Raw genomic sequence first — 26,498 nt, 5'->3', positions numbered from 1 at the left:
AGAGATAAATGGGTTTGATCTAGTAGCCATTACTGAGACGTGGTTGCAAGGTGACTAACATTGGGCGCTAAATATTCCAGGGTACTTGACTTTTCGAAAATACAGACAAAATGGAAAAGGAGGGAGAGGTAGCCCAGATAATAAAGGATGACATAAAGACAATAGTGAGAATGGATCATGGCTCAGAGATCAGGAAGTCCAATCAGTATGAGTAGAGATAAGAAATAACAAGGGGCAGAAAACACTGGTAGGAGTAGTTTATAGGCCCCCTAATAGTTATACTGTTGGAAAGAGTAATAATCAACAAATAAGAGGAGCTTGTAACATAGATAATGCAATAATCTTGGGTGGCTTTAATCTTCATATAGACTGGGCAAATCAAATTGGCAAAAGTAGTTTGGAGGACGAGTTCATGGAATGCATTTGAGACAGTTTCCTAGAACAATGTGTCATGGAACCAACCAAGGAACAGGCTTTAGATCTTGTCTTGTGTAATGAGGCAGGGCTAATTAGTATTCTCATGGTAAGAGATCCTCTGGGGAAGAGTGATCATAATATGATAGAATTTCACATTGAGTTTGAGAGTGACGTACTTAAGTCCGAAACTAGAGTCTTAAACTTAAATAAAGCCAATTGCTTAGGTATGAGGAGTGAGTTGGCTAAGGTTGATTGGGAAATTATATTAAAAGATATGACTGTAGATAAGCAGAAGTACTTCTCCAGGCTCCACATTAAAACCACTGACCGCTACTGGCCACCCCTTGCCCATTTCCGGATTAACTTCCACCCCCCCCCCCCACCCCCGGACACTTTCTAAGCCGAGCTGGCTGATCTTGCTGTCCTCCTGCAACCGGTGAGTTGCCACTGAGGCCGCAAATGGCGCCCGCAGATTGCTGGTATTACCGGAACCAAGTGACGGACCAATTTGCCATGGTTCTGCCACCTGCCTCATTACACCGAGATTGCGCCCCGATTTGGGCATGATCTAATTTCTAGGCCATTACGCATACTGTGGAGAGAAGCACACCTTGAACAGTACATTAAGTTTGTTAAAGCCTCCCAAAAAATTTAATGAGACTAATGTGGTCCGAGTGCCTGAACAATGCTCCAAACACTCAGGTAAAATACTTGTTACTTGGGAGGACTTCTCTAATATGTTGGATCCTTTTTCTTAAAGTAAAGACATTTTGTAACTTCTTGCAAGTAGCTGTTCTGTCACTGATTTCAATATTTGTTTACTGTTTTGCTATGTTTTCTCTGATGAACTTACTCAACTTCTTAAAGCTGTACCTATCTGTTTTCTTTGTGTGTTGCTTATACAGGAACTGCGGATATTTCTCTGGACATCCCTACTTTCTACTTTCTGGGGATACCCACATCCTGCATTTTGCAGTCTCTGAGGACAGGCGGGCATCCAAGATGCTGGTGCCCACCAGTGCCTTGCAAAACGGGATCCTCCTCCTACCGCAGAAAGTCAGTGATGGAGGCTCTTAGCATGTGCATCACAGTACTTATTGTGCTGGGATGTGCGCCTCCCCCATGAGGTTTTAGCCCCCACATCTACCCAACCTACAGTACACCGTTGCGTCATGCAGGTGACTGATGCCTTGTTTGCCCAGGCCAATTTTTTTCATATCTTTGCACATAGAAAACAGTCAGCAATATGAAAGACCCCTGCATTTTTACTGTTCATTGAATTATCCAAAGCGCAGGGCATTATTGATGGCATGCATGTGACATGTATGCCCCTACCCTCAGTTACACCTACTTCAAGAACATACAGCTGGCCTGTGATCATACGTACAGAATCATGCACTTTAATGCTCACTATCCTGGTAGTTGCCATGATTCCTTGATCTTATGGCAATCTTATACCAATCCAAGGTCCATCATTACTCCAAGATTTAAGAAAACTGGATGTATGAGATCAAGGCTATCCACTACAGCCATGGCTCCTTACCCCATTGGGATACCTAAAGATGAGACCTGAAGAGAAATATAATGAGGTACACATAGCTGCCAAAGTTTTGGTTGAGCTGATCATTGGCATTTGAAACAAAGGTTTAGATGCCTGGATCAATTAGAAAGTATTATTTTGCACAAATTTGCACAGCAAAGGGACCTTGCTACGGAACAGGCAGTACAAGACAGACAACACCAACCAGTGGCAGAAGATGACACCAACCACCAGCCAGAAAATATGTGTTTGCACAACCAACCAGTCTTACAACTGGAGACTTAAAGCATGCTCCAATAGACAACTTAAGGGCCTGAAACATACAGTGCACAACTGTCATCTGGATATGTGCCCAATAAATTGCCAAATAAGCCATTGCCTCCATTGGCCACAGCTGTACCCGAGGGTCCATAAATGCAGTAGATTTTATCCCGACCACCATAATCCGCTTGGTACTGAGAATCCCTACGTGGTCAGTTTTTAGTAAAATATTAAAATGCCTACGTGGCAAAGAAGCAGAATGCAAAATGGTTAGAAAGGGTTAATTAGTTAGTAACTGAGATTGATACAAGTGGCCTGGCCCTCCTGCTGGGCCATATGTTTGCTTAGTCAGCAGGCCTGCATTGTCTTATCAATGATAGGTCTTTGATGTGAGTCAAGGACTGGTCTGAATGTCTCCATGTTTATGGCAGATCAATATAGGTAACGAGCTTAGCCAAAGTTGAAAGACATTCCAGGTTGGGAGAGAAGGAACAGGGAAGAACATTCCAAGTTGGAAAGTGAGGAAGTTATCCCCTTTGATGTCTAACAGCAGCATGATCAGCACATGGACGATTTATGATTGGTCGGAAATAATGTAACCTCGCATGGCAACCTATGCCCGGCTTATGATTGGTGTTGACCCTCGTTAAGTATGTTCCAACCCTATTGATTTGTATAAAAACGTGTGGATTTCTGTATGTTGTTGTTCTTGCTCTGCCAGCATAGAGGGACTCTATCAGGAGTCCAAGTCAATGCTGCAGACTAAGAACCCTGCTATTAAAGATGTGTTGAACTTTAAAATGTATTCGACTTCAGTTATTACTGAACCAGACTGAGGGGAAAGAATCCGGATCGTCAGTACCAAAAGAATTGACAGAACATTAGAGTATTAGTGATTCTAACTTTTATTCATTCTTATTAATAGTATGTGGAGTGTATTTTATGCCTGTGTTTCCTTTTAATGAAAGTGACTGCTACTTTCTAACTGTGTGCTCCTTCTAAGTGTTTCTCCAATAGGAGATGGAAGTGAGGTGGATAGCTACTGGGTCAATGTCTTTTGTAGGAATGGAAGTAGCCTGTACTTATTTGTAATGGGTCAGTAGATGGCTCTGTAACTGCGGGTGCCATGGGTATGTGGTGGCTGCCTAGGCCTCAATGCTATTTGATATATTTGCAGTAATTTAAGCAGGATGGTCTGATGATACCGATGTGACTTTTCCTTGAGCAACATCTTCATCATCCTTGCCTGCTCCTGCCATTCCCCTGCTGCTGGACACCATCTGCATAGCCAGAAATCTGTGTGTGTGCAGACCATTGTGAAGCAATGAAATTGTTGAAGCTGCACGTTTTGACTGTCTCAATCTGATTCCCCAACATGGTTAAACCAGACTAGACAGATTCCTGTAAATTGAAGCTCAAGTTAGAGTCCCAATCAGAGGATTCATGATGGAAGTTATGCCTAAGCCTAGGACCTCAGTGGTACCATTGCAGAGGTCCCTGGAATAGCCAAGGAAAAGGAAGAGTCAGCGATGGACCACGTGAAGGTGAGGGAAATTCTCAATTGGATAGTTCCAGTTTCCTGTGCCTGTGAGTCCTGTCTCTATCATCTGTCCCTGCAAATGATCATCCATTTCTTTCTCTCTATATTATTTCTGTGTCCTAAACCGTCTAGCACTGGTACTTCGGTGATCACATTCCAGAGAGCTTAATCCAGAAACCACTCATCTTCTCTGATGCTGAGCAGTGTGGCTAGCTGTTCCCTCAAGCAACAAGATCCTCTACTCCAGAGACTTAGGGCCTGATAACGCAGAGGCGGGTTCTGAGCACGGGATTGGGGCAATAGCAGGCACAAATTGATTTCAGCATCGAGTGAAATATGATCATCTTAATTATGATAAGTAGCAAAAGTTTTAAATTGCCATTACTAATTCATATCCATCTCTTCTCCTCAAGGGCCTTCATGCGAAGAACAGCAGTCCGTGGACCTTCCGGACAACAATTCCTCAGAGGAGCTGATTCCTTCTGAGGGTGCACCGTCACAGGACACATGCTTACTAGACACCAGCACAGACATATGCATTTCGTTGGGTCCAGTTACAGAGTTAGTTGGGTTTTTACCTGGAGGTCACAATTCACAAGTGAGCGCAAGCAGAGAGTACTGGTAGGGACAGCTGTGGAGAATCCCTGTCGGAGGGCACAGTCCTCTCCAAGCTCTTCTCAGCTGGATACAGATGCTGAACCCTGGGGTCCATTGATGAAAAGGATAATCATAGAGGGACAGCAGCAAATTTGCGAGGTACTGGTAGTCGTGCCACACACACTGCCCACAATAGCAGGGAGAATGGAGGAGTACAGCTCAAGCATTTGTGGATTGATGTCGCAGGCCATTGTGAGGATGTCTTCCATGGATAGAGTGGCCTCCGTGGAACTTCAGTCACGTGAATGAAATCAGTCCATGCAGGAACTGACCATGGCCGTGCAAACTATGGATGTCAATATGTCTGCCGTCTTAAACAGGATGACAGATACCTTAGCCATGGTCTTTCAATACGTCACTGATCTGCACCAAGCTTCTCTCCCACAGAGAGGTCGGCGTGATGTGCCACTGGTCCAGGAGAGGGATGATGCCGAAAGGGGACCTGGAAGCGGGAACTCCACTCAAAGTGCTCCCACGTCTTACCCCTCGCTCTCCTCTCAACTAGTACCCAACATGCTTCCGCATCTCCTGATGGCTGAGTCTGCCCTTGCACAGGTACAGGTGAAGCAGTCTTTGGTGGGGCCCTTATGGGCTCCAACACCCAGAGGTCGTCGGCCAAAAGCAACAGTCAGAGCAGGGATCTGAGCAGCCACATGGGTTGCACCATGTAGGAGTGGAAAGAAAAGGAAAACTTTGTAGTTTGTCAACAGTATGTATATGGGTGTTTGTGAAAATGTTATGTTATTAAGTTTCCTTCTTTTATCAACTCACATAAAATTTATTAGTTTTCATCACTTCTCTGTGTTGCCCATTCATGTGTGCCGGGTGCCAACTTGCCTTTTCAGTTCCTTGGTGATGAATGTGAAGATATGAATTGACAGGGACCAAGTGATGCATGTGCAATGGGTGGATGGTTGGCTATAGGACTTATTTGTGACGGTGGTGGTGGTGGGGGGTGTGAGTGGGAGGGGCCGGGGTATATGATAGATCCCTGGCATTTCGAGCAGTCCAGTGAGTAGCTGGGAGCCCCATTTTCATCTTCCTCCTCCTCCTCTACATTTGTAAACAATTTTACAACACCAAGTTATAGTCCAGCAATTTTATTTTAAATTCACAAGCTTTCGGAGGCTACCTCCTTCCTCAGGTGAACGATGTGGAAAAATTTTTTTTTTTTTTCCCCACATCGTTCACCTGAGGAAGGAGGTAGCCTCCGAAAGCTTGTGAATTTAAAATAAAATTGCTGGACTATAACTTGGTGTTGTAAAATTGTTTACAATTGTCAACCCCAGTCCATCACCGGCATCTCCACATCTCCTCTACATTGGCATCGTCATCAGATGATACGTGAGGAGTGGCTTGTTCCTCCTCCACCTCTAGTCCTCGCTACTGCGCTATGTTGTGCAGAACGCAATATACAACGATCATCGTTGCGACCCTTGCTGGCGAGTACTGACGCCTCCAGCCCTGACCAGGCACCCGAAGTGCATCTTGAACATGCCAGTGGCTTGCTCGATGACATATCTGGTTAACATATGGCTGTCATTGTAGCGCTCTTAGGTTCATTGTGGGGTTCCTCAGAGGTGACATCAGCCAGGTTTGAAGCAGCTATCCTTTGTCGACTAGCAGCCACCCCTTAAGGGTGCTCCCAGGTACGAAAAGGTCGAGGATGTTGGACTGCCGCAGTATGAACACATCATGGCAGTTCCCAAGGAATCTGACGCAGACCTGCATGAACCTTTTCATTGTGTTGGCTCCATTACCAAGACCGCCTACTTCCATCTCCGTAACATTGCTCTTTTCCACCCCTGCCTCAGCTCATCTGCCGATGAAACCCTCATCCATGCTTTTGTTACCTCCAGACTGGACTATTCCAATGCTCTCCTGGCTGGCCTCCCATCTTCTATCTTCTATAAACTTGAGCTCATCCAAAACGCTGCTGCCCATATCATAACTCGCGCAAAGTTCTGTTCTCCCATCACCCCTGTGCTCGCTGACCTACATTGGCTCCCTAATCCTTGTTTTCAAATCCCTCCATGGCCTTGTCTCTCCCTATCTCTGTAACCTCTTCCAGCCCTACAACCCTCCAAGATCTCTGCGCTCCTCCAATTCTTGCCTCTTACGCATCCCTGATTTTAATTGCTCCACCATTGGTGGCCAAGCCTTCAGCTGCCTAGGCCAGAAGTTCCGGAATTCCCTCCCTAAACCTCTCTGCCTCTCCACCTCTCCTCCTTTAAGATGCTTCTTAAAACCTACCTATTGACTAAGATCATAAGAAATAGGAGCAAGAGTAGGTCATATGGCCCCTTGAGCCTGCTCCGCCATTCAGTCAGATCATGGATGATCTTTCACCTCAATTCCACTTTCCCGCCCGATCCCCCTATCCCTTGATTCCCCTAGAGTCCAAAAATCTATCCATCTCAGCCTTGAATATATTCAATGACTCAGTATCCACAGCCCTCTGGGGTAGAGAATTCCAAAGATTCACAACACTCTGCGTGAAGAAATTCCTCCTCATCTCAGTCCTAAATGGCCGACCCCTTATCCTGCGGCTATGCCCCCTAATCCTAGACTCTCTAGCCAGGGGAACCAATCTCTCAGCATCTACCCTGTCAAGCTGCCTCATAATCTTATATGTTTCAATGAGATCACCTCTCATTCTTCTAAATTCCAGAGAGCGTAGGCCCATTCTACTCAACTTTTGGACTGAACTTTTGGTCACCTGACCTGATATCTCCTTATGTGGCTTGGTGTCAAATTTTGTTTGGTAATGCTCCTGTGAAGTGCCTTGGAACGTTTTACTATATTAAAGGCACTATATAAATGCTAGTTGTTGTTGTTGGTGGTGCACACCAGCTGAACATTGATGGAATGTAATCCCTTGCGGTTGACGAATACTCATGGTTGCTCTGTGGGGCTCGGATTGTCACGTGTGTGCAATCAATAGCACCCAGTACCTGTGGGAAGCCAGCCAGAGATGCAAATCTGAGTGCCTGCTCATTCTGACTATTGTCGTCGCAGGGGAAGATTACAGAACTCCTAGCCCTGGCAAACAATCCATCTATTACCTGCCATTGGTAATGCGTGGCCACCAGCTCCAGCAGGGAGCAGCTGTTCTTCCAGGAGGCAACAGATGTCGGCAACCACCTGACTTGACAATCTTAGCCTCTGGAAGCACTGCTTCTCTGAGAGGTCAAAGAAGCTGAGCCTCTGTCTGTACATCCTGTTAGGTGGGTAGTGCCTCCTACAAACTCAATCCCTCTGTTGTCCACCTCTCTGTTGTCCACCTCTCTGTTGTCCACCTCTCTGTTCTCCATCTCTCTGTTGTCCACCTGCAGTGCCCACTGCAGCACGACCTTGACACCTCTGTTGCTCCCCTTGCTGCTGTGGATGGTGATTGTCTTCCACGTCCGAAGCCGAATCTAAAGCAGCCACGTTGCCGTCCATCATGTTCTCTGTTTGAACATCTCCAAATTGTACAAATACGTCTGTCACAACAAGTACTCTCATCAAACCGTTACCCAGAGGGAACTGAGAAAGCAGCTGTGAGCACTGAGCCTTTATTCATATCGGGACACCTGACCGTTAACCATCCCCATGAAGTACCGCTCAATCTCACCTCTGTTTACTGCAGAGTTTCCCGAGACCTGGGAAATCCATGCAGGAGGCGTTAATTTCAAATCTCTGCCAAAATCTCATGAAAGGAGCCTCATTTATATATTATAATGACGGATCCACCTCTCCAGAGCGGTTTACTCGGCCGCAACCAAATCTGCCTCCATTAAACCGGAAGTAGGCGTGTTCACAGTGGGTTGGGGTCGGGTTTCAGATTTTTCAAATTTTAACCTACCCCTCTGCCACTGTCCCGCCTGTCGAGGGGGATTCAAATTCTCCCCTTAATTTCTCTACACTTAGTGCAAATGTACTGCTGCTGGATACACTGAGGATCCATGATGGCCTATCACTTTTCTCGTTACCAAAATAATATGCTATTATAGCTCTATAAAATTAAAATGTATTTATACAATTTATTAAGAAATGTATGCACATGTACTGTTTCCTCTGTTCACTGCAAATTTAAATTTTAAAAAACTTCTGCAAAAAAGTGAATCTGAAAGCACAATGTTCTGAAACCAATGAGAAGGATTGAAAAAGTTCAATTCTTAGCATTTCTATTTAACACTGTTTAGTTCTTTTCCCATGTTCTAAAATGCACCCTCTGTAGTCTGGGTAAGCTATACGCTCCTTTGAGGATAGTCCGCGGGGCTTTCACACCAGCCTCAAGCAATTTTACTAAGGTTAATGGTTAACATAAAAAAATTAACCTGGTAAATCTTGAACATTGTCTTCTACAATTGAGTGGGTTACTGATGCTGGAGGTAATTGCCTGCATGCGTATCATATAATACCTTGATGCCATCCCCCCCCCCCCCCCCCCGCAAAACTGCTTGACTATTACCTCACCATTCCCTGGGATTTGAAAAAGCTCAGGGATACACTAATCTATAATGTGTGTGTATATGTACACATACCTATGCATGCAGACAAGGACCCCACAACTAATATAAAGTTGTGGTCAATGCTAAACTTGCTGTCTGGTGCTAAATTGCCAATTTCTGGTACTAATACAGTGCCAAAATTTCTGCTAATGAGTTTTCAGGGATGTTGGAACTGAAGTTTATCATCATCATTTGTGTAAAATTTGTGTTTATGGCTAAGAGTTAGACATGCATCGTGTCAACCTTGGCTCAGTGGTACCACTCTCGCCTCTGAGTCAGAAGGTTGTGGGTTCAAGTCCAACTCCAGAGACTTGAGTATATAATCTGTGCTGACATCTAGTGCAGTACTGAGGGAGTGCTGCGCTGTTGGAAGGTGCCGCATTTCCTACATTACAACAGTGACTACACTTCAGAAGTACTTCATTGGTAGTAAAGTGCTTTGGGACATCCTGAGGTTGTGAAAGGCACTATATAAATGCAGGTCAAAAACAAAATACTGCAGATGCTGAAGATCTGAAATAAAAACATAAAATGCTGGCAATACTCAGCAAGTCAGGCAGAAGCTCATGTTTGCTGGTCTTCCCCAATCTCTTAAACTGGAATAATCTATCAATAGGAAAGTTATCCAGCCCTTTAATTATTTTATAGACCTCCATCAGGTCACCTCTAAGTCTACGCTGCTCTAAAGTAAATAGACCAAGGTCCTTAAGCCTGTCTAAGCAGCAGAGGTTCTTTAAACTAGAATCATTCTCTTAGTTCTCCTCTGGACCTTTTCCATGACCACCATATCACCCACCATGTGGGGGGACCAAAACTGGGCACAATATTCCAGATGTGGTCTGACCAGCGACTAGTATAGTGACAAAATGGTGTCCTTTGATTTATACTGAATGGTTCTATTACTATAACCCAATACTTTGTTAGCGTTAGCTACAGCTTCTTTTAATGAAATTTCAGTGATCTGTGCACAATTACATCTAGATCTTTTTCTCTCTCAACCGCTTTTAGTATTGTTCCCTGCAAATGATACGTGGATTCTGTGTTGGTCCTACCAACGCATGACACTACATTTATCTAAGTAAAACACCATTTGTCAATGTGTGGCCCACTCCCCTAGCACATCTAAATCTCTTTGCATTTGATCTTGGTGTCATCTGCAAACTTACTATTCTCCCAACACCACTGTCCAGGTCATTAATGAAGACCGTAAACAATAGCAGGCTAGGATTGATCCCTGGAGGACACCACTAGTAACGTGCCTCCAGGCTGAACCACATCCGTTTACAACTTTTTGGCTGTGCGATTGGAGCCAATTCGTAATCCAGTGTATTAAATTCCTACTGATACCACAAGATTCTAACTTGTGAAGTAACTTATTATGAGATACCTTATCAAAGGCTTTCTGAAAGTCCAGGTCGACAATGTCTACTGGATTTCCCTCATCCACTAGCCTAGTGACTCCCTCAAAAAAACTCTATCAAATTTGTAAGACACAACATATGTTTCCGGAAGCCTTGTTATGTATTTCTAATAGCCGCTTCCCTTTCCCGGCGATCATAAAGGCCATCTCTTTTCATCCTTCCTAGCATCTTCCCAATAAAGGATGTCAGGCTGATAAGCCTGTGGTTCCCTGTCTCTGATTTGTCCCCTTTTTTGAAAGTAGGAACTATATGAGCTAGCTTGTAGTCAAAGGGAACTATCTCTGACACTATTGAACTATTAAAGATATGGGCATGGGTCTCACAGACCACCTGTCCCATTTCTTCAATCACCCCGGATGTCTATTATCCTGACTTAGAGCCCTAGCAATTTTGAGCTTTCCTAATCTATCCAAGATGACATTACTATATGTTTTAATATTAATAATGCTATTCAATACAGAGCACCCCCATCTGGAATCCAAGCATCATCTACAGGAGTATAGACATGCAAAATAATCATTTAGCAAATCTGCCATGACCCGAGAATCATTTTGAATCTGCCCTATCGTATCCTTTAGAGGCCCTATACAGTCCTTAATGGTCTTCTGACTTCTGACATGGCTGAAAAAGCATTTGCTATTATTGCCACAATTGTGCACCATCTTCTTTTCCTCTTGGATACGGCTGTTTTTGTCTCCCTCAATTGAATGTGATACTTGTCTCTGTTCTCCTGTGAGTTAACTTCCTTAAGTGTATAGAATGCCTTCTGTTTCAATCTGATTTGCCTCTGCACATCCCTTGTCAACTATAATGGTTTTGTTTTGCCATGTGCCCTTTTAACCATTGGGACATACGTGGCTTCATTCGATTTGAGTGGTTTTAAATAGAACTCATTTATCCTCAATATTTGATTGCTTATCTAGTTGGGTTATCCAGTCATCTTTTGCCAGATCTTCAGCCATTTTTGTAAAGTTAGCCCTCTTAAAATTTGAGACCAGCATTAGATTGGCTGTAGCCTTAGATTGGCCAATAAAGATTAAACCTAATTATATTATGATCAGAACTAACCAGGTATTCCCCCACAGGGAGGTTTGAGACAGCTCTAGGATCACTGGGTAAAAAAAACAGATCTAGAATTTCGCTAGCCCGAGTTGCCTCACCAACATGTTGTGTAAGGAAACAATCATTAATTGTATCCACAAAAGTCTCAGCTACTCTCCCTACTACAATAGATGGTTCACCATCGGACTATTTAATACAAAGAAAGTTGAAATCTCCCAAAAAGCAAACTGGGCCTATACTAGAAGCTGTAGCAATTTGTGAACAAAGTTCTTCATCAGCTAGGGACACCTATCCTGGAGGTCTATAATGTAATATTGCAGTGATGTATATTTTCACTTAATATTTACCTAGAACATGCCAAGCTTCCAGGGGGTTGGAGATGGGAGAGTACATTCAAAAAGAGGAAGCCATAGAGTGCTCAATAGGGCTTGCAGCGGGGATGAAACCAAAAACAAAAACACTCAGCAGGTCAGTCAACATTTGTGGAGAGAACAGATAAGCTAATATTTCAGATGTAGACTTTTCATTAAGGCACCTGAAATGTTATCTCTTCTCTCCACAGATGTTGACTAACCTGCTGAGTGTTTCTAGCATTTTCTGTTCTTCTTTCAGATTTCCAGCATCTATGGTTTTACTTTTTGACCAGATTTATTGAATTTAATTTCACAACTTGCCATGATGGGATTTGAAATCTGGGTTACTAGTCCAATATCATAACCACTGTACTTCTACTGTTATTTGTAAAACCAGAAGCAAAATATTGATTTAATTTCTCACTAAACCTAAATCCTTCACAACTCACTTTATCCCTGGGCAGCCCTTTACTCTCTTGAATTATGCTTTTACTTTTAATGTGTTAATAAAAGCCTGACTCCTTTTTTTTCATCTTCTAACCTTTTTTATATTCCCTTTTAGCCTTTATAATCTCCCTTATCAATTCCCTACTGCACTTTGTATATTCTTCATGATTTTCTTTAGCATTGATAGCCCAAGTTATCTCAAATTATCCTTTTTAAAATTTCAGTTAAAGAATCGGATGTCACAAAGCCCTGCAGGGCTCTGCAGTGGAAGTCCTCATGGTCACAGTCCCAACCCCAGGCTTAGATTCCACCGCAAGTGCTCTGACTGCGGCTCTAAAGACTTTGGGCTCCAATCTCCAGCAGTTTGTATTACCTGGATTCACCATGTTGGACAGTGTTTTTGTGACAACCATAAAGCAGGGCTTCAGTAACCTCATTGCTGCCCAGCAGTCCCCTCTCACACATGGCCATATGCATGCCATCAATAAGGTGTCCCAGCAGCAGGCATGGATGATCCACCTCAAGGTGATGCCAAAACTGTAATATCCAGCCACCCTGATAAATGCCTGCAGATATGGGGATATTCGCTGATGATTGCACAGTGTTCATTTCCATTCGCAACCCCTCAGATAATTAAGCAGTCCGAGCCCGCATGCAGCAAGACCTGGACAACATCCAGGCTTGGGCTCATAAGTGGCAAGTAACATTTGCGCCAGACAAGTGCCAGGCAATGACCATCTCCAATAAGAGAGAGTCTAACCACCTCCCCTTGATATTCAATGGCATTACCATCGCCAAATCCTCCACCATCAACATCTTGGGGGTCACCATTGACCAGAAACTTAACTGGACCAGCCACATAAATACTGTGGCTACGAGAGCAGGTCAGAGGCTGGGTATTATGCAGTGAGTGACTCACCTCCTGACTCCCCAAAGCCTTTCCACCATCTACAAAGCACAAGTCAGGAGTGTGATGGAATACTCTCCACTTGCCTGGATGAGTGCAACTCCAACAACACTTAAGAAGCTTGACACCATCCAGGACAAAGCAGCCTGCTTGATTGGCACCCCATCCACCACCCTAAACATTCACTTCCTTCACCACCGGTGCACTGTGGCTGCAGTGTGTACCATCTACAGGATGCACTGCAGCAACTCGCCAAGGCTTCTTTAACAGCACCTCCCAAACCTGCGACCTCTACCACCTAGAAGGACAAGGGCAGCAGGCACATGGGAACAACACCACTTGCATGTTCCTCTCCAAGTCACACACCATCCCAACTTGGAAATATATCGCCGTTCCTTTATCGTCGCTGGGTCAAAATCCTTGAACTCCCTACCTAACAGCATTATGGGAGAACCTTCACTACATGAACTGCAGCGGTTCAAAAAGGCGTTTCATCACCACCTTCTGAAGGGCAATTAGGGATGGGTAATAAATGCTGGCCTTGCCAGCGGCGCCCACATCCCATGAATGAATAAAAAAAAAGATATGCAAGGTAGCATACAGGCCCAGGTAGCCAAAAAGAACACCAACCTCCCAGTTTTCTATAGCCACCTCCTATGCAGTAGAACTCATCTGAGATCTAGCTATGCTTTTATTTGAACAACATTTTTGTATCCTCACTACCTTTTCCTACTGCCAAAAGTGTTGCTATAGATGCTTTTAGTAACGATAGTTTGTCACTGGCTCTGTAGGCCTTAGTATTACATTATGGGCAGTGATAAAATTGAGGGAGTATCTTCTGTCTTAAGACACAATACACTTAAAAGACTGGGTTTCTCGTACCTAATAGCTTGGAAATGGCTGGAAAAGAGTTAAAAGTAATTGGATAGTTATATGAACTGCCCAGAGAGGCCTTAACACCTGTCATCCATTACACAGAATCTACAGCAGAGAAACAGGCCATTCAGTCCAACTGGCCTATGCTGGTGTTCATACTGCAGACGAACTTCCTCCCACTCTAATGACCTCTCTCCACCCTGCTCCCATATCCCTCCTTTCCTTATCTCATGTATGCATCAAACCTCTCTTAAATGCACCAATGCTATCTGCTTCAGCCAGTCTATGTGGCAGCAAATTCCACATTCTTACCACTCTGTTTAAAGAAATTCCTCCCAAATCCTTTATTTGATCTGTTAGTGGCTATCTTATATTTATGCCCCCTTATTCTGGACTAACCTGCAAGTGGAAACAGTTACCCTACATTCATCCTATCGAACCCCTTCATAATTTTAAAGACCTCTATCAGGTCATCTCTTAGTCTTCTCTTTTCCAGAGAAAAAAGCTCCAGTCAGCTCAGTTTTTCCTGATAGTTGCTTCCTCTCAATTCTGACAGCATCCTTGTAAATATGCAAAGAAACTAATTATATCATAGATGAGCATTAAATTATTTGATAAATGTATATTTTCCCAAATGATTACTATTAACCTGAATGAATAGTAGTAATGAGTTAAGGAAAAATGTTAGCAATGCATTTACTATATTCAGTTTACTAGGGTGATATCTTTTAATTTTGAATGTGTGAGTGAATAATTTGAAGAAAATAAAGACTACATCTTAAGTTAAATCTACCCAGTATGCTGTTGAAACTAAGGTTGAAGGCTGGCTGGCTGCCGGGCGGGAAAGCCTGTGGTAGAAGGCAGCAGACGGGAACTGCTGGAGATTGTCTCCGGCAATTGAGAAGTTGGTGGTTGGTGGGGGGGTTTGCTCAGAGCGCAGCAGCAAGGAGGGAGGGAAGGAGAAATGGTGGGGGGAGGGGGGCGGTGGTGGCAGCAGATCGCAGCAGAAGGTTTGCTTGATGGGCCAGAGGAAGCACCTATGCTCCTCCTAGCTCACAAGCAGTGCTGGAAAAGCAATTATCTGCTGAATCCGGCAGCTTTCGCCTCCTTTCAGCTGCAGGGTTTCCTGAGCCCCGGGAAAGCCCTGCTGGAGGTGTTAAATCCAAATGGCTGATAAAATCTGAGGCACAGAGCCTCATTAACATATTATAATTAACGACCTGCCTCTTGACAGCGGGTTACTCACCCGACCCCCAACCCGCCCCAGTTAAACTAGAAGTATGCGCTTTTGTGGCGGGTTGGGGTCGGGTTTTCCATTTTTAACAATTTAACCCCGCCTCGCCCCTCTACCGCCTGTCCTGGGGAGGTTAAAATTACTGAGAACATTTCTAAAATAACAGTTTTTACAAATAATTATATAACATGTTGTCTTGAAGGTGAAAGCTACTGTGATGAAAAGACTTTTGCGGGTCAAGCATCATTATACATTGTCAGATATTGTTGTTGAAAGTGAAGAAGTTAATACCATAAGGTGAGCTATTTGATGTATTTACTGAATCATGAAATAATAAGAAATGAAATAATTTTAGCTTCGTTTATTTAAATTAATGGCCTAGAAATTGGTTCACACTGGCCTGGCAACACAAATTAGTGGCAGGGAATGATCCCTGTGCCAGAACTGGTAGGTCCAAAGTCCACCCACTATTGGGCCTTGGGCCCCATTTACATGAGGCTTGTGAGCTGCAGATGCCTGCTGGGCATCCCCAGGCAGCTCACTGTGAAGATGATTTGAATTTCAGGCCACTGCGTTGCTGGAGATCAACTGGGAGAAGCGATCGGGAGGGAGCTGGGTGACCAGGTGAGGGAGGAAAGCAATTGGGAGGAGGAGAAGGAGGGTGGCAGCGATCTGGACAGTGTGGGAGGCAATCGGGAAGGTGGCTGGCAGCGGTCCTGGGTTTTAATGTGGAGCCAGGAGGAGCACTCCTGCGCCTCGTGGCGCTACATTCAGGTAAGTATTTTTTTTAAACATAATTTTTTGGTAGCAGCCCGCAATGGTCCCTTTAAGGAATGCCGGTTAGGCCGCAAGTAGACCATGTTTTCCTGAACGCAATTAGCCCAGCGCCAGCTGCGTTCAGGGCAGACCAATTTTACAAAGGGGGCCTCAAACAGGCGTTAGGCCCTGTATAGTGTATATGCAAAGAATGAGAGGTGATCTCATTGAAACGTATAATATTCTTAGATGTCTTGACAGGGTAGATGCTAAGAGGCTGTTTCCCCTGGCTGGAGAATCTAGAACTAGAGGTCATAGTCTCAAGATAAGGGGTCGACCATTTAGGACTGAGATGAGGAAAAATTTCTTCATTTGGAGGGTTGTGAATCTTTGGAATTCCATACCACAGAGGGCTGTGGATGCTCAGTCGTTGAGTATATTCAAAACTGAGATCAATAGATATTTGGACACTAAGGGAATCAAGGGATATGGGGATAGGGTGGGAAAGTGGAGTTCAGGTAGAAGATCAGCCATGATCTTACTGAATGGTGGAGCAGGCACGAGGCGCCGTATGGTCTACTCCTGCTTCTATTTCTTATATTCTTATGTTCAAAGGATTCTGGATGCCTCTTTTCCTGCCTTCACCAATATGGTGGGCGGTGCACTTCCGGCACGTAAGGTGTGTGCATGCCCTGCCCACCTTATTGGATGCATAGGTGCCAATTTTGCGCCTGAAAAACAGGCATGGCACCATTGAATTTCTAGGCCATTGTGTTCTATGTTTTATCATCTGTCCACTTGTAGTTACCAGGTTAAATACTTGAGGGTTTAATTTCCTCTAAGCATTAGAGATCGCACACTCGTTAATTGTGCATTCTTGTATGGCAAATTTGTGAGTTTGCATTAATGGAGTAGATATAAGCACAAACTGTACATTAAAGGTTTTCTTTTGCTTGTAAAGTTCTTGTTAGGAAGCAATTAAAGGAATTTTGCAAATTTCTTTAACTACAGTTTCATTTACACAACGTACTAATTTCTATTATTTAAAGCAAGCTTTAAAACAGGAGTGAGAGCCGGATAAGTTTGGGGTGTGAGTGAGGCTGAAATTCCATGGCTCTTCCAGTGCACTCCTGTTGTAACCAGGTCCTGGCCTTACACCCGGGATTCTGTAGTGTCTTTTAAGGGGCATAGCCCCCACCGACTCCTTAAAAGACCAGTGTCATAGGTGGGGGTAGGTCTGGGGGAAAGGGTTGCCGATGCTGTGAGTTCCCGCATCCCCAGCCTCCTATCAACTGGGTATGTCACTGGCAGCAGTATGCCTGGTGAGACCAGGCCACAGAATGGCAGATGTGAACCCCACTTGAGGGTCCATGCCAGGATTGTGGCCTGGACCTCCTGAAGATGTGCTCTTTTTTTATTTTTAAAGCAATCCTGTGTTCATTTTTATTTATATAATGTTGCAGCAAAATTTCTGGGCTAACTTTAGAGTGTTGGACATGTGGATTGGAGGACATATTTCCCTCATTTGCATTTAATTTTATTAAGCCTTGTCACATATACACCCGGGGCCCAGGATGCCGGAAATGGGGAGTCACTGCATGAGGTTGGGATGCAACGGACCATATCCCTGAACAATTTTCCATCTCCTTCACACCACAAAATATGCCAAAAAATTTGTGGGGAAGCAGGCAGGGAATCAAGGCCATTATGTCTGAGATCACTAGAAATAGGTTCCACTGTATTAATTTGTTTATATTTTGGTAGAATAAAAACTAAGGTCTAAAATAAAATCATACTGTATACTCTTTTGCTTGTTGGAATTGAATCCTGGCAACATAAAAATGTCTAAACTTACTACTATATATTGTTTATTGTGTCAAAGCCAAATAACTCTTGCCTTGATAAACTTGGTTGCACGACGAAAAGCATTGAAACCTCTGCGTAAGGAGAGAAAAAAAATACCTGCCCAGACCTTGTCTGACGGAGACATCAAGCTGCTCATTAACGTAATAGGGGCATACAACATACCAATGAGGAAATGTATTGCCAGGTAAGAAGTATATAAAATGTGCCTAGGTTTATGGGAAGTCATGCTTCATGTTAGTCCCTGTACTGGTATATTGTGTTGCTCCAGTAATATATTGTTATTGCAACCAATGTGCTTATTACTAAATTGGAATTTCCAATTATCTCCCCTCCTTTTCTAAAAGCATAAATTCATACTTGAAGACAGTTCCTACCTCACCAAAGTGGCCATTCCTCATGTGTGAGCCTTGATATTGAGTGTTGGCAGGCCAATTGACTATGGAGGGCATAATACCAGAGTGTTATTGTGCGGTCAGGAGTGAGAACTCTTGAGTTTTCCCTTTCCAAGCTGAGGCATTGGCCTAGATTTCCTGTACATCTCCACTGATTTTTTGACAGATCTGGGTGGCTGGGTTGAAAAGTTGTTCAGGGGCGCACTCCCTAACTCCTGCTGTACTCACAGAGGAATTCATAAATCCTGCAGAGAGCAGTTTCAACCTTTTAGTTTCCCAAAGAAAATTCTGCAGAATTTCTCCCCCAAAATTAGGAAAAATTCCCAAGGAACAATTTGCATTTATATAGCACCTTTAATGTAGAAAAACATTCCCAGGTGCTTCACTGAAGTGTAAGCAGAGAAAAATTGACGCCGAGCCTAAGAAGCAGATATTAGAAGTGATGAAAAGTGTGGTCCATGAGGGTTTTAAGGAGGGTCTTAAAGGAAGAGAAGGAGGTGGGAAATTGGCTGCTTTACAGAGCTCACTGTATTTATATTTGCTGAGTAATTTTTATTTAGCAAATATATTATAAGCGCTAATAGCACTTTAAAATGTAAACAACCTATTTCTTACCACCAATGAGTGGCCAGCAAGCCTAGGAGCAGCCAAGGATGGAGGCAGATGGCATAGCTGCTATGTGTGTTTTGAAATTAAGAGCTGATAAATCGACAACGAGTACCAATTGGTCCGGGAGTGGCCGAGGACAGAGGCAGATAATGCTATGGAGGATGGGGCTGAGATGGCAATCCATATTGGGGAAGGACAGCAGGCTGCTGCTTCTCATCGAATGGCGGAATTTCCTGCTGCTTCCCTAGGATGCAGTTCCACTGTAGATCCATTCTTGTCCCACAATCTCAGCTCTTGCCGACTTCCTGCTCCACTGGTTCTACCTGTTTGAATTCTGCGGGGCTAATAGTAGCGCAGTGAATAAACCTCGAGCCTAATGTTTGCAGAATTCAAAGAGATAAAATCAGTGAAGTAAGAAGTCAATGGCAGTTGGTGCAAATTTGCATTTTTAATTTGCAAATTCATAAAAAATGCAAATAGGCAACAGGATCATAGATACATCCATGCCAATCTTTGACATTATTATACATCAAACATGGAGGGAGCTCTGCCAACAAGTAATTTGGCATCAGCTTTCAAAGTGCGACAGCATCTGGACAAGTGAAGTCATCCATTTCGTTGGAAGGAATAATTTCAAACACAGATGCTGCTGCAAAAGAAGTTGCTGAGTGTAATGTCTATTCCAAGAATGAAGAAGATGACTAACTCACAAGCAATGAATTTGTGAAGTTTCCTTTGTAAAGCTTTGGTTAATATTTTTAGGAACACCTTAAACAAAGGAGCTATGCCTGAGGATTATTGATAAAGTTACCCTCGTATTCAAAAATGGAGTGAGGCATGTATCAGGAAATAATTGACCTTTTAATTTCAGCCCAAAATTGACAATCCTACTCCAAAAGGCATCAAGGATGACTGGTTTGGGAAATTAAATTTGTTACACTGAAGCAGTAGGCTGCTCTTTTGAGGTTGGAGCTCAGATATATTGCTGAGCAGAGCAAAAGGAGCTTTCTTTACTCTGCATCTAACCATGGTGTATCTAACCTTGAAGTGCTTGATGTTGACTCTGGATGCCTGAAATGGTTTTCCTTTTCAGCTCTTACATCCTTCAACTTAGTAAGCACAAAAATGAATTAAAAACTTAAATGGAGCAAAAAATGGGTGGGCTCCCTTACGGGCATACATTCCTCCCTGCCTGATTTTCCTATATTTACTGTGCTCAGGTGATCTAATACGCCCATCACAAAACCAGGAAAATCTATCCCATATATTTCTCACAGTGTAGTTTATTTACAACAAAAGGTGAATATTCTCTTGTCAGCTTGGCCCTTCACAAATAATGTTCATTCTTTATCATTGTTTGCAAAAGCCTTTGTAACTGAGATAAATTTTCACAGAAAATATTATTTACTTTAAATGGAAGATGTTTGCTTCCAGCAATTGTAATTAGCTCAGGTTATGTGCATCCCGAGACATGCTTTAAGAGTGTAAATGAAAAAGCGTTGTCATAAAATATACTTTGTTCTTGGACATCCTCAGTTTTGTTAGACAGGAAAATCACTATATATTGTGGAATAATTTTATTCTTAGAACACAACCACTCTATGGACTGTTGTCCCCAGTGTCTGGAATGTCCAGTGGAATGCATTACAGGAAGCCTGAAGGTGAAGAGGATCCTTTTAATCAGGTAGAAAAAACACTGTCCCAATCAAATGTTATAGCGTTTGCTTCCTTTTAAAATTATTTCTAAAAGAAAACAAAGAAAATAACTTATATTGATATAGTGTCTTTCACAACCTCAGGACACCCAAAACGCTTTACAGCCAATATTATAACACCAGCTCAGTAATATTGCTCTGTTCTTCATAGCTAATTTTTCCTATTCTAAAAGATAGTAAAAATGTAATGCTCCACCATTAGCACTGCTATGCATCAGGTACAGGAGGTCTGTATTTTCAGGTGCAGGTGACTGAGACCTATTGTTCTCCTGTTGAGCGTAATGCAGGATAATGCAGTGGGGCAGCACCCGTGGTTCTCAGGAGTTGCACACCAGGAATGCACTAAGACCATTAAGGCCTCAAATGAAAATGTCAATTTAGGTCCTTGCCAATACTGCTAGAGCTGAGCACCTGTATAAAATGGCTGCTGAATGATTGGCCCATATAAGTAGGTTTCTGTTCCTAAATGGGGAATCTGCTTGATAGCTGCATCAAATAGTTGACCCAGCAATTTCATTGTTTATTGCCTGGTGTTCTTGGGTTTCTATACTGCAGTTATTCACACCTTCTTAAAGGTGGATGCTATCTGCCATCTTTGGCAGGAAGGCTGGCAAGGCTTGCCTAGGTATTAAAGATGAATGCAACCTGATGGATTATACATAACCTCACTCTACAAAGGGCCATTACCATGGTACAGGTCAAGAAGAAGAGAACCTGCCTGAACTAGTGGCAGAGGATGACCCTGGCAATCAGCCACATTATGTGAGTCTGCAGCTCGGAGATAACTAGTGTTGACTGCATGCTTGGTGTTTCTTCCTTGCCACATTTCATTGGCTACATGACACGCCAACAATACAGAGTGTAGTGCTAAAACATGGTAATACCTGTGCATATGGAAAGTAGTTTGTCAGAGTGTTTATGGCGTTTTTTCGGGGTTTCTGCAGAAGTTATAGTAGCTGATCAGGAGAACCTAGTCAGGCAATTACTGGCAGTAGTATTTACCTGTACACTTTCTGTGACCAATGAGCATTGCATGGATTTTTTTTGTTTTGATTAGCCTTGATTTCATTGTTTTGATTTGATTGTGTTTTTAGTTACTTTTTTCATTAGTGTTTTTGTTTAAAACTAGTTTGAGTGTGTCATCCCCAAATGAAATTTTAGAAGTATTGTGCCTTTATGGGGAAGCATTGAGATATCCTGGGATGGTTGCGCTTTGCTTAATCCCACAGTCCCAGTGCACCTTCACTCCCTCCCTCCCTCTCTGTGACTGTCGAGCTGCCTCTGGGGCCAGTACTGGTGCCCACAGCTCACAGGTAATAAACAATTACCAATTTGCCGTAATCTTACTGCTGGCCTCATTAGACGTGTGCTATGGGATCGTGCCCTGATTCGGGTGCTATCCCTTTTTTAGGCCACATGCCTTAATTTTATGACAGTTCACCATTTCCCCCATTATTTGACTCTGGACAAAAAAGTGATAGACTGGCTCTTTAGAAACCAGGGAGCCCCGGTTTAAGATTCCTATGAGGCATCCACAAATATCTGCTGAACAAAGAGCAATCACCCAACAGAATAGTGAAGCAGAAATTCTGAGGCCCTGACTGTTCTGTGGGGCTTTCTCCAATATAGGCTGGTGAATTATCACACATCATTATAGTTTATGTATGCTGCACAACATTTTTGTGCATAGCAACATAAACATGGAGCCTTGGGGTGAGCAAACTCCTCAGCCTTCTCGACTTGTAGACATACGTTAGATTGCTACTGATGAATCAAGGTTGCCATCTGTTAGATTCTGATCAGATAATGACACTTTAGACTCTTTGCATGAACAATTCCCTTTATACCCTCTCCATTCCTTATATTTGACAACTGCTCCCTAACTGCCAACCAGAACATGATGTTGCAGTAGGCAATGTTATTATAAGAACATTCTCTAAACACAATGCAAATAAAGTAGCACCAAATGTTATGTCCCTACATGTGATCTGCATTTCTTGCTACTGTTTGCCACCCTGGTGTTTCTCCTTGGTGCATGATTGTTGTGCTCTACTCCCTAATCTTATACTTCTTTGATATGCTCTCCAAATGGTTTCAGCATGGAACGCTCTTGAGGTGATGTTGGGCATTGATTGCTGTGACCAGGAGCCTGAGATGGCCCAGCTGCAAGCTGCGCCACTTCAGCACTTGCATGTAGCCTTGTCTTGCATGCATTCTGGCACATGTGAAGTTATTGTATGAGGTTGGTGCAAAGGGTGCAGATGTGCTGTCACCCAGAGCGATACTTCTAAAATTTCATTTAGGGACAGCTCACCCAAACTAGTTTTAAACAAAAATAACACTAATAAAAAATAGCTAAAAACATAATCAAATCAAAACAATGAAATCAGGGCTAATCAAAACACAAATTCCATGCAATGCTCATTGGTCGCAGAAAGTGTACAGGTAAATACAACCGTCAGTAATTCCCTGACGAGGTTCTCCCGATCAGCTACTATAACTTCTGCACAAACCCAGAGAAATGCCATCAACACTCTGACAAACTACTTTCCATATGCACAGGCATTACCATATTTTAGCATGACACTCTATCATTGGTGTGTCATGTGGCCAATGAAATGTGGCAAGGAAGAAACATAAGCATGCAGCCAACACAAGTTATCTGCAAGCTGCATGTTTGCAGACCCACATAATGTGGCTAATTGCCAGTGTCCTCTTCTGCCACTAGTTCAGGCAGGTTCTCTTCTTCTTGACCTGTACCATGGTAGAGTGAGGTTATGTACAATCGATCAGGTTGCAATCATCTTTGATACCTAGGCAAGCCTTGCCTGGACTTCCTCCTCTAGATCAGCAAATTGGAAAGGAACAACCAATTTTTTTTTTCCAAAAATATACTTTATTCATAAAATTTGCAGCAATACATACAATACAGTTGTCATATCATATTCCAAACGTACACAATACAGATTATACAATTTAAAGGAACAACCAATAGACTACCAATAGGCCCTCGTTAGGCAGGCTTCAATTACACTTAACTCAGCCAACAGCCATAGGTGGCAGATAGCATCCACCTTTAAGAAGGTGTGATAACTGCAGTATAGAAACCCAAGAACGCCAAGCGATAAACAATGAAATTGCTGGGTCAACTATTTGATGCAGCTATCAAGCAGATTCCCCCTTTACAAACAGAAACCTACATGGGCCAATCATCCAGCAGCCATTTTATACAGGTGCTCAGCTCCAGCAGTGTTGTTGACACTACAATATAGGGCAAATTTGGCACTTTTATTTGAGGCCTTAATGATCTTAATGCATTCCTGGTGTGCAGCTTCTGAGAAACACAGGTGCTGCCCCACTCTAGATCCATGCCAATTCTACATCTGCCCTTGTTACTGGGCTCTGTCTCAACATGGCCACTAACTGTCTCAAAGCGAACCCAGTGAGAACATTGAAATTACTGCAGCCTCTATCAATGTGATTCCTAGCCTGTCCAAGGATGAGGAGTCAGTAGAGCTTAAGACCTGTATGGCAACAGTGTGTGTATTCTTGAGAGATGCTATGACTCCCATTGTAGGCTCCCATCATGAGGGCCCAAAGTGGATATAATTGAAGGAACAAACATCAACGACAATTTGCATTTATGTAATTTCCTTTACATACAAAATGTCCCAGACACTTTATAGAGTAGTAGTTGGAGGAAGATAATACTGAGACAGGGGAGAAATGCTCCAGCGGTGACTGAAAACTTGGGTGAAAAGATGAGTTTTGAGAAGATTTTTGAAGTAGAGAATCAAAGGGATTTAGGAAGGGAGTTCCAGGGTCTCAACTGCTGAAAGCTCTGCCACCAATGGTGGGATGAAGGAAGGGGAGATGCATAGCAGCCCAGAATCAGAAGACCAAAGGATGTAACGTTGAGTTACATTGAATCTACAGCACAGAAACAGGCCATTCGGCCCAACTGGTCTACGTCAGCATTTATGCTCCACACGAGCCTCCTCCCTCCCTACTTCGTCTATCCCTATCAGCATACCCTTCTATTCCTTTCTCCTTCATGTGCTTATCTAGCTTCCCCTTAAATGCATCTATGCTATTTGCCTCAAGTACTTGTGGTAGCACGTTCCATATTTTTACCACTCTTTGGGTAAAGAAGTTTTTCCTGAATTCCCTATTGAATTTATTAATGACTACCTTATATTGATGACCTTTAGTTTTGGGCTCCCCCACAAGTGGGAACATTTTATTTACATCTACCCTATCAAATCCTTTCATTATCTTAAAGACCTCTATCAGGTTACCCCCTCAGTCTCCTCTTGTCTAGAGAAAAGCGCCCCCACCTGTTTAGTCTTTCCTGATAAGCATATCATCCTTGTGAATCTTTTTTGCATCTTCTCCAATGCCTCGGTATCCTTTTTATAATATGGAGAACAGAACTGTGCACAATACTCCAAGTGTGGCCTAACCAAGGTTCTATACAAGTTTAACATAATTTCTCTGATTTTCAATTCTATCCCTCTAGAAATGAACCCATGCTTGGTTTACCTTTTTTATGACCTTATTACCATGCACCGCTGCTTTTAGTGATTTATGCATCTGTACCCCAAAATCCTTTTGTTTTTCTACCCCATTTAGACTCTTATTATTCAAGCAATATGTGGCCTCCTTATTCTTCCCACCTCACACTTATCTATATTCAAATTCATTTGCCAGTTACATGCCCATTCTGCAAGTTTATTAATGTCTTCTTGCATTTTAATGCATTCTTCCTTTGTATTAACTACATCCCCTGATGTGTGAGGGAAAGTAAGTCTGGAGGAGGCTGCTGAGACGGGGTAGAGTGAAACCATACAGTGAGTTCAAGGTGAGGATGAGGATTTTAGATTTAGAGCCAGTGTAGGTCCATAAGGACAGCAGTAATGCAAGTGGGACAAGATACAGGCAGTTTTTGGACAAGTTGGAGTGTATGGAGCATGGATGAGAGAAGGCCAGTGAGAAGAGCATTAGAATAATCATGTCTGGAGGTGACAGACACATAGATAAGGGTTTTGGTGCTGGCTTTTGCTTTCCTGATATCCAGTTGAAGAACAGCATAGAGCTGGTCAAGGGTTCAAGAGACGTGGTGGAGAGGTACAACTCAGCTTCATTGGCATACATATGGAAGCTGATTCCATTTTGCTGATTTTTTTGAAATTCATTCATGGGATGTGGGCGTCGCTGGCAAGGCCAGCATTTATTGCCCATCCCTAATCGCCCTTGAGAAGGTGGTGGTGAGCTGCCTTCTTGAACCGCCACATCCAGTCGTGAATGGTGGTGGACAATTAAACAACTAACGGGAGGAGGAGGCTCTGCAAACATCCCCATTCTCAATGATGGCGGAGTCCAGCACGTGAGTGCAAAAGACAAGGCTGAAGCGTTTGCAACCATCTTCAGCCAGAAGTGCCGAGTGGATGATCCATCTCAGCCTCCTCCCGATATCCCCACCATCACGGAAGCCAGTCTTCGGCCAATTCGATTCACTCCACGTGATATCAAGAAACGGCTGAGTGCACTGGATACAGCAAAGGCTATAGGGCCCGACAACATCCCAGCTGTAGTGCTGAAGACTTGTGCTCCAGAACTAGCTGCGCCTCTAGCCAAGCTGTTCCAGTACAGCTACAACACTGGCATCTACCCGACAGTGTGGAAAATTGCCCAGGTATGTCCTGTCCACAAAAGCAGGACAAATCCAATCCGGTGTGTGACTTGGAGGGGAACGTGCAGGTGGTGTTGTTCCCATGCGCCTGCTGCTCTTGTCCTTCTAGGTGGTAGAGGTCGCGGGTTTGGGAGGTGCTGTCGAAGAAGCCTTGGCGAGTTGCTGCAGTGCATCCTGTGGGTGGTGCACACTGCAGCCACAGTGCGCCGGTGGTGAAGGGAGTGAATGTTTAGGGTGGTGGATGGGGTGCCAATCAA

The 26,498-nt window shown here is 43.4% G+C and overlaps 1 protein-coding gene across 1 annotated transcript in view; it reads left to right on the top strand.

The window, feature by feature from the left end:
• The window catches only part of LOC137340240 (protein CC2D2B-like), a 198,174-nt gene that overhangs the window by 125,644 nt on the left and 46,032 nt on the right, over nt 1-26,498 (top strand). Inside the window, exons 25-30 of the mRNA XM_068002662.1 lie at nt 4,172-4,356; nt 6,039-6,198; nt 12,442-12,719; nt 15,414-15,508; nt 17,850-18,017; nt 20,422-20,518. Coding sequence (XP_067858763.1) covers nt 4,172-4,356; nt 6,039-6,198; nt 12,442-12,719; nt 15,414-15,508; nt 17,850-18,017; nt 20,422-20,518 — 983 coding nt within the window. The remainder of the gene's footprint in view (nt 1-4,171; nt 4,357-6,038; nt 6,199-12,441; nt 12,720-15,413; nt 15,509-17,849; nt 18,018-20,421; nt 20,519-26,498) is intronic.

This window comes from Heptranchias perlo, chromosome 21 (genome assembly GCF_035084215.1).
Source record: "Heptranchias perlo isolate sHepPer1 chromosome 21, sHepPer1.hap1, whole genome shotgun sequence".
Lineage (NCBI taxonomy): Eukaryota > Metazoa > Chordata > Chondrichthyes > Hexanchiformes > Hexanchidae > Heptranchias > Heptranchias perlo.
Note: the sequence above shows the minus strand (reverse complement) of the source record. Positions and strands in the feature narration are given on the sequence as shown.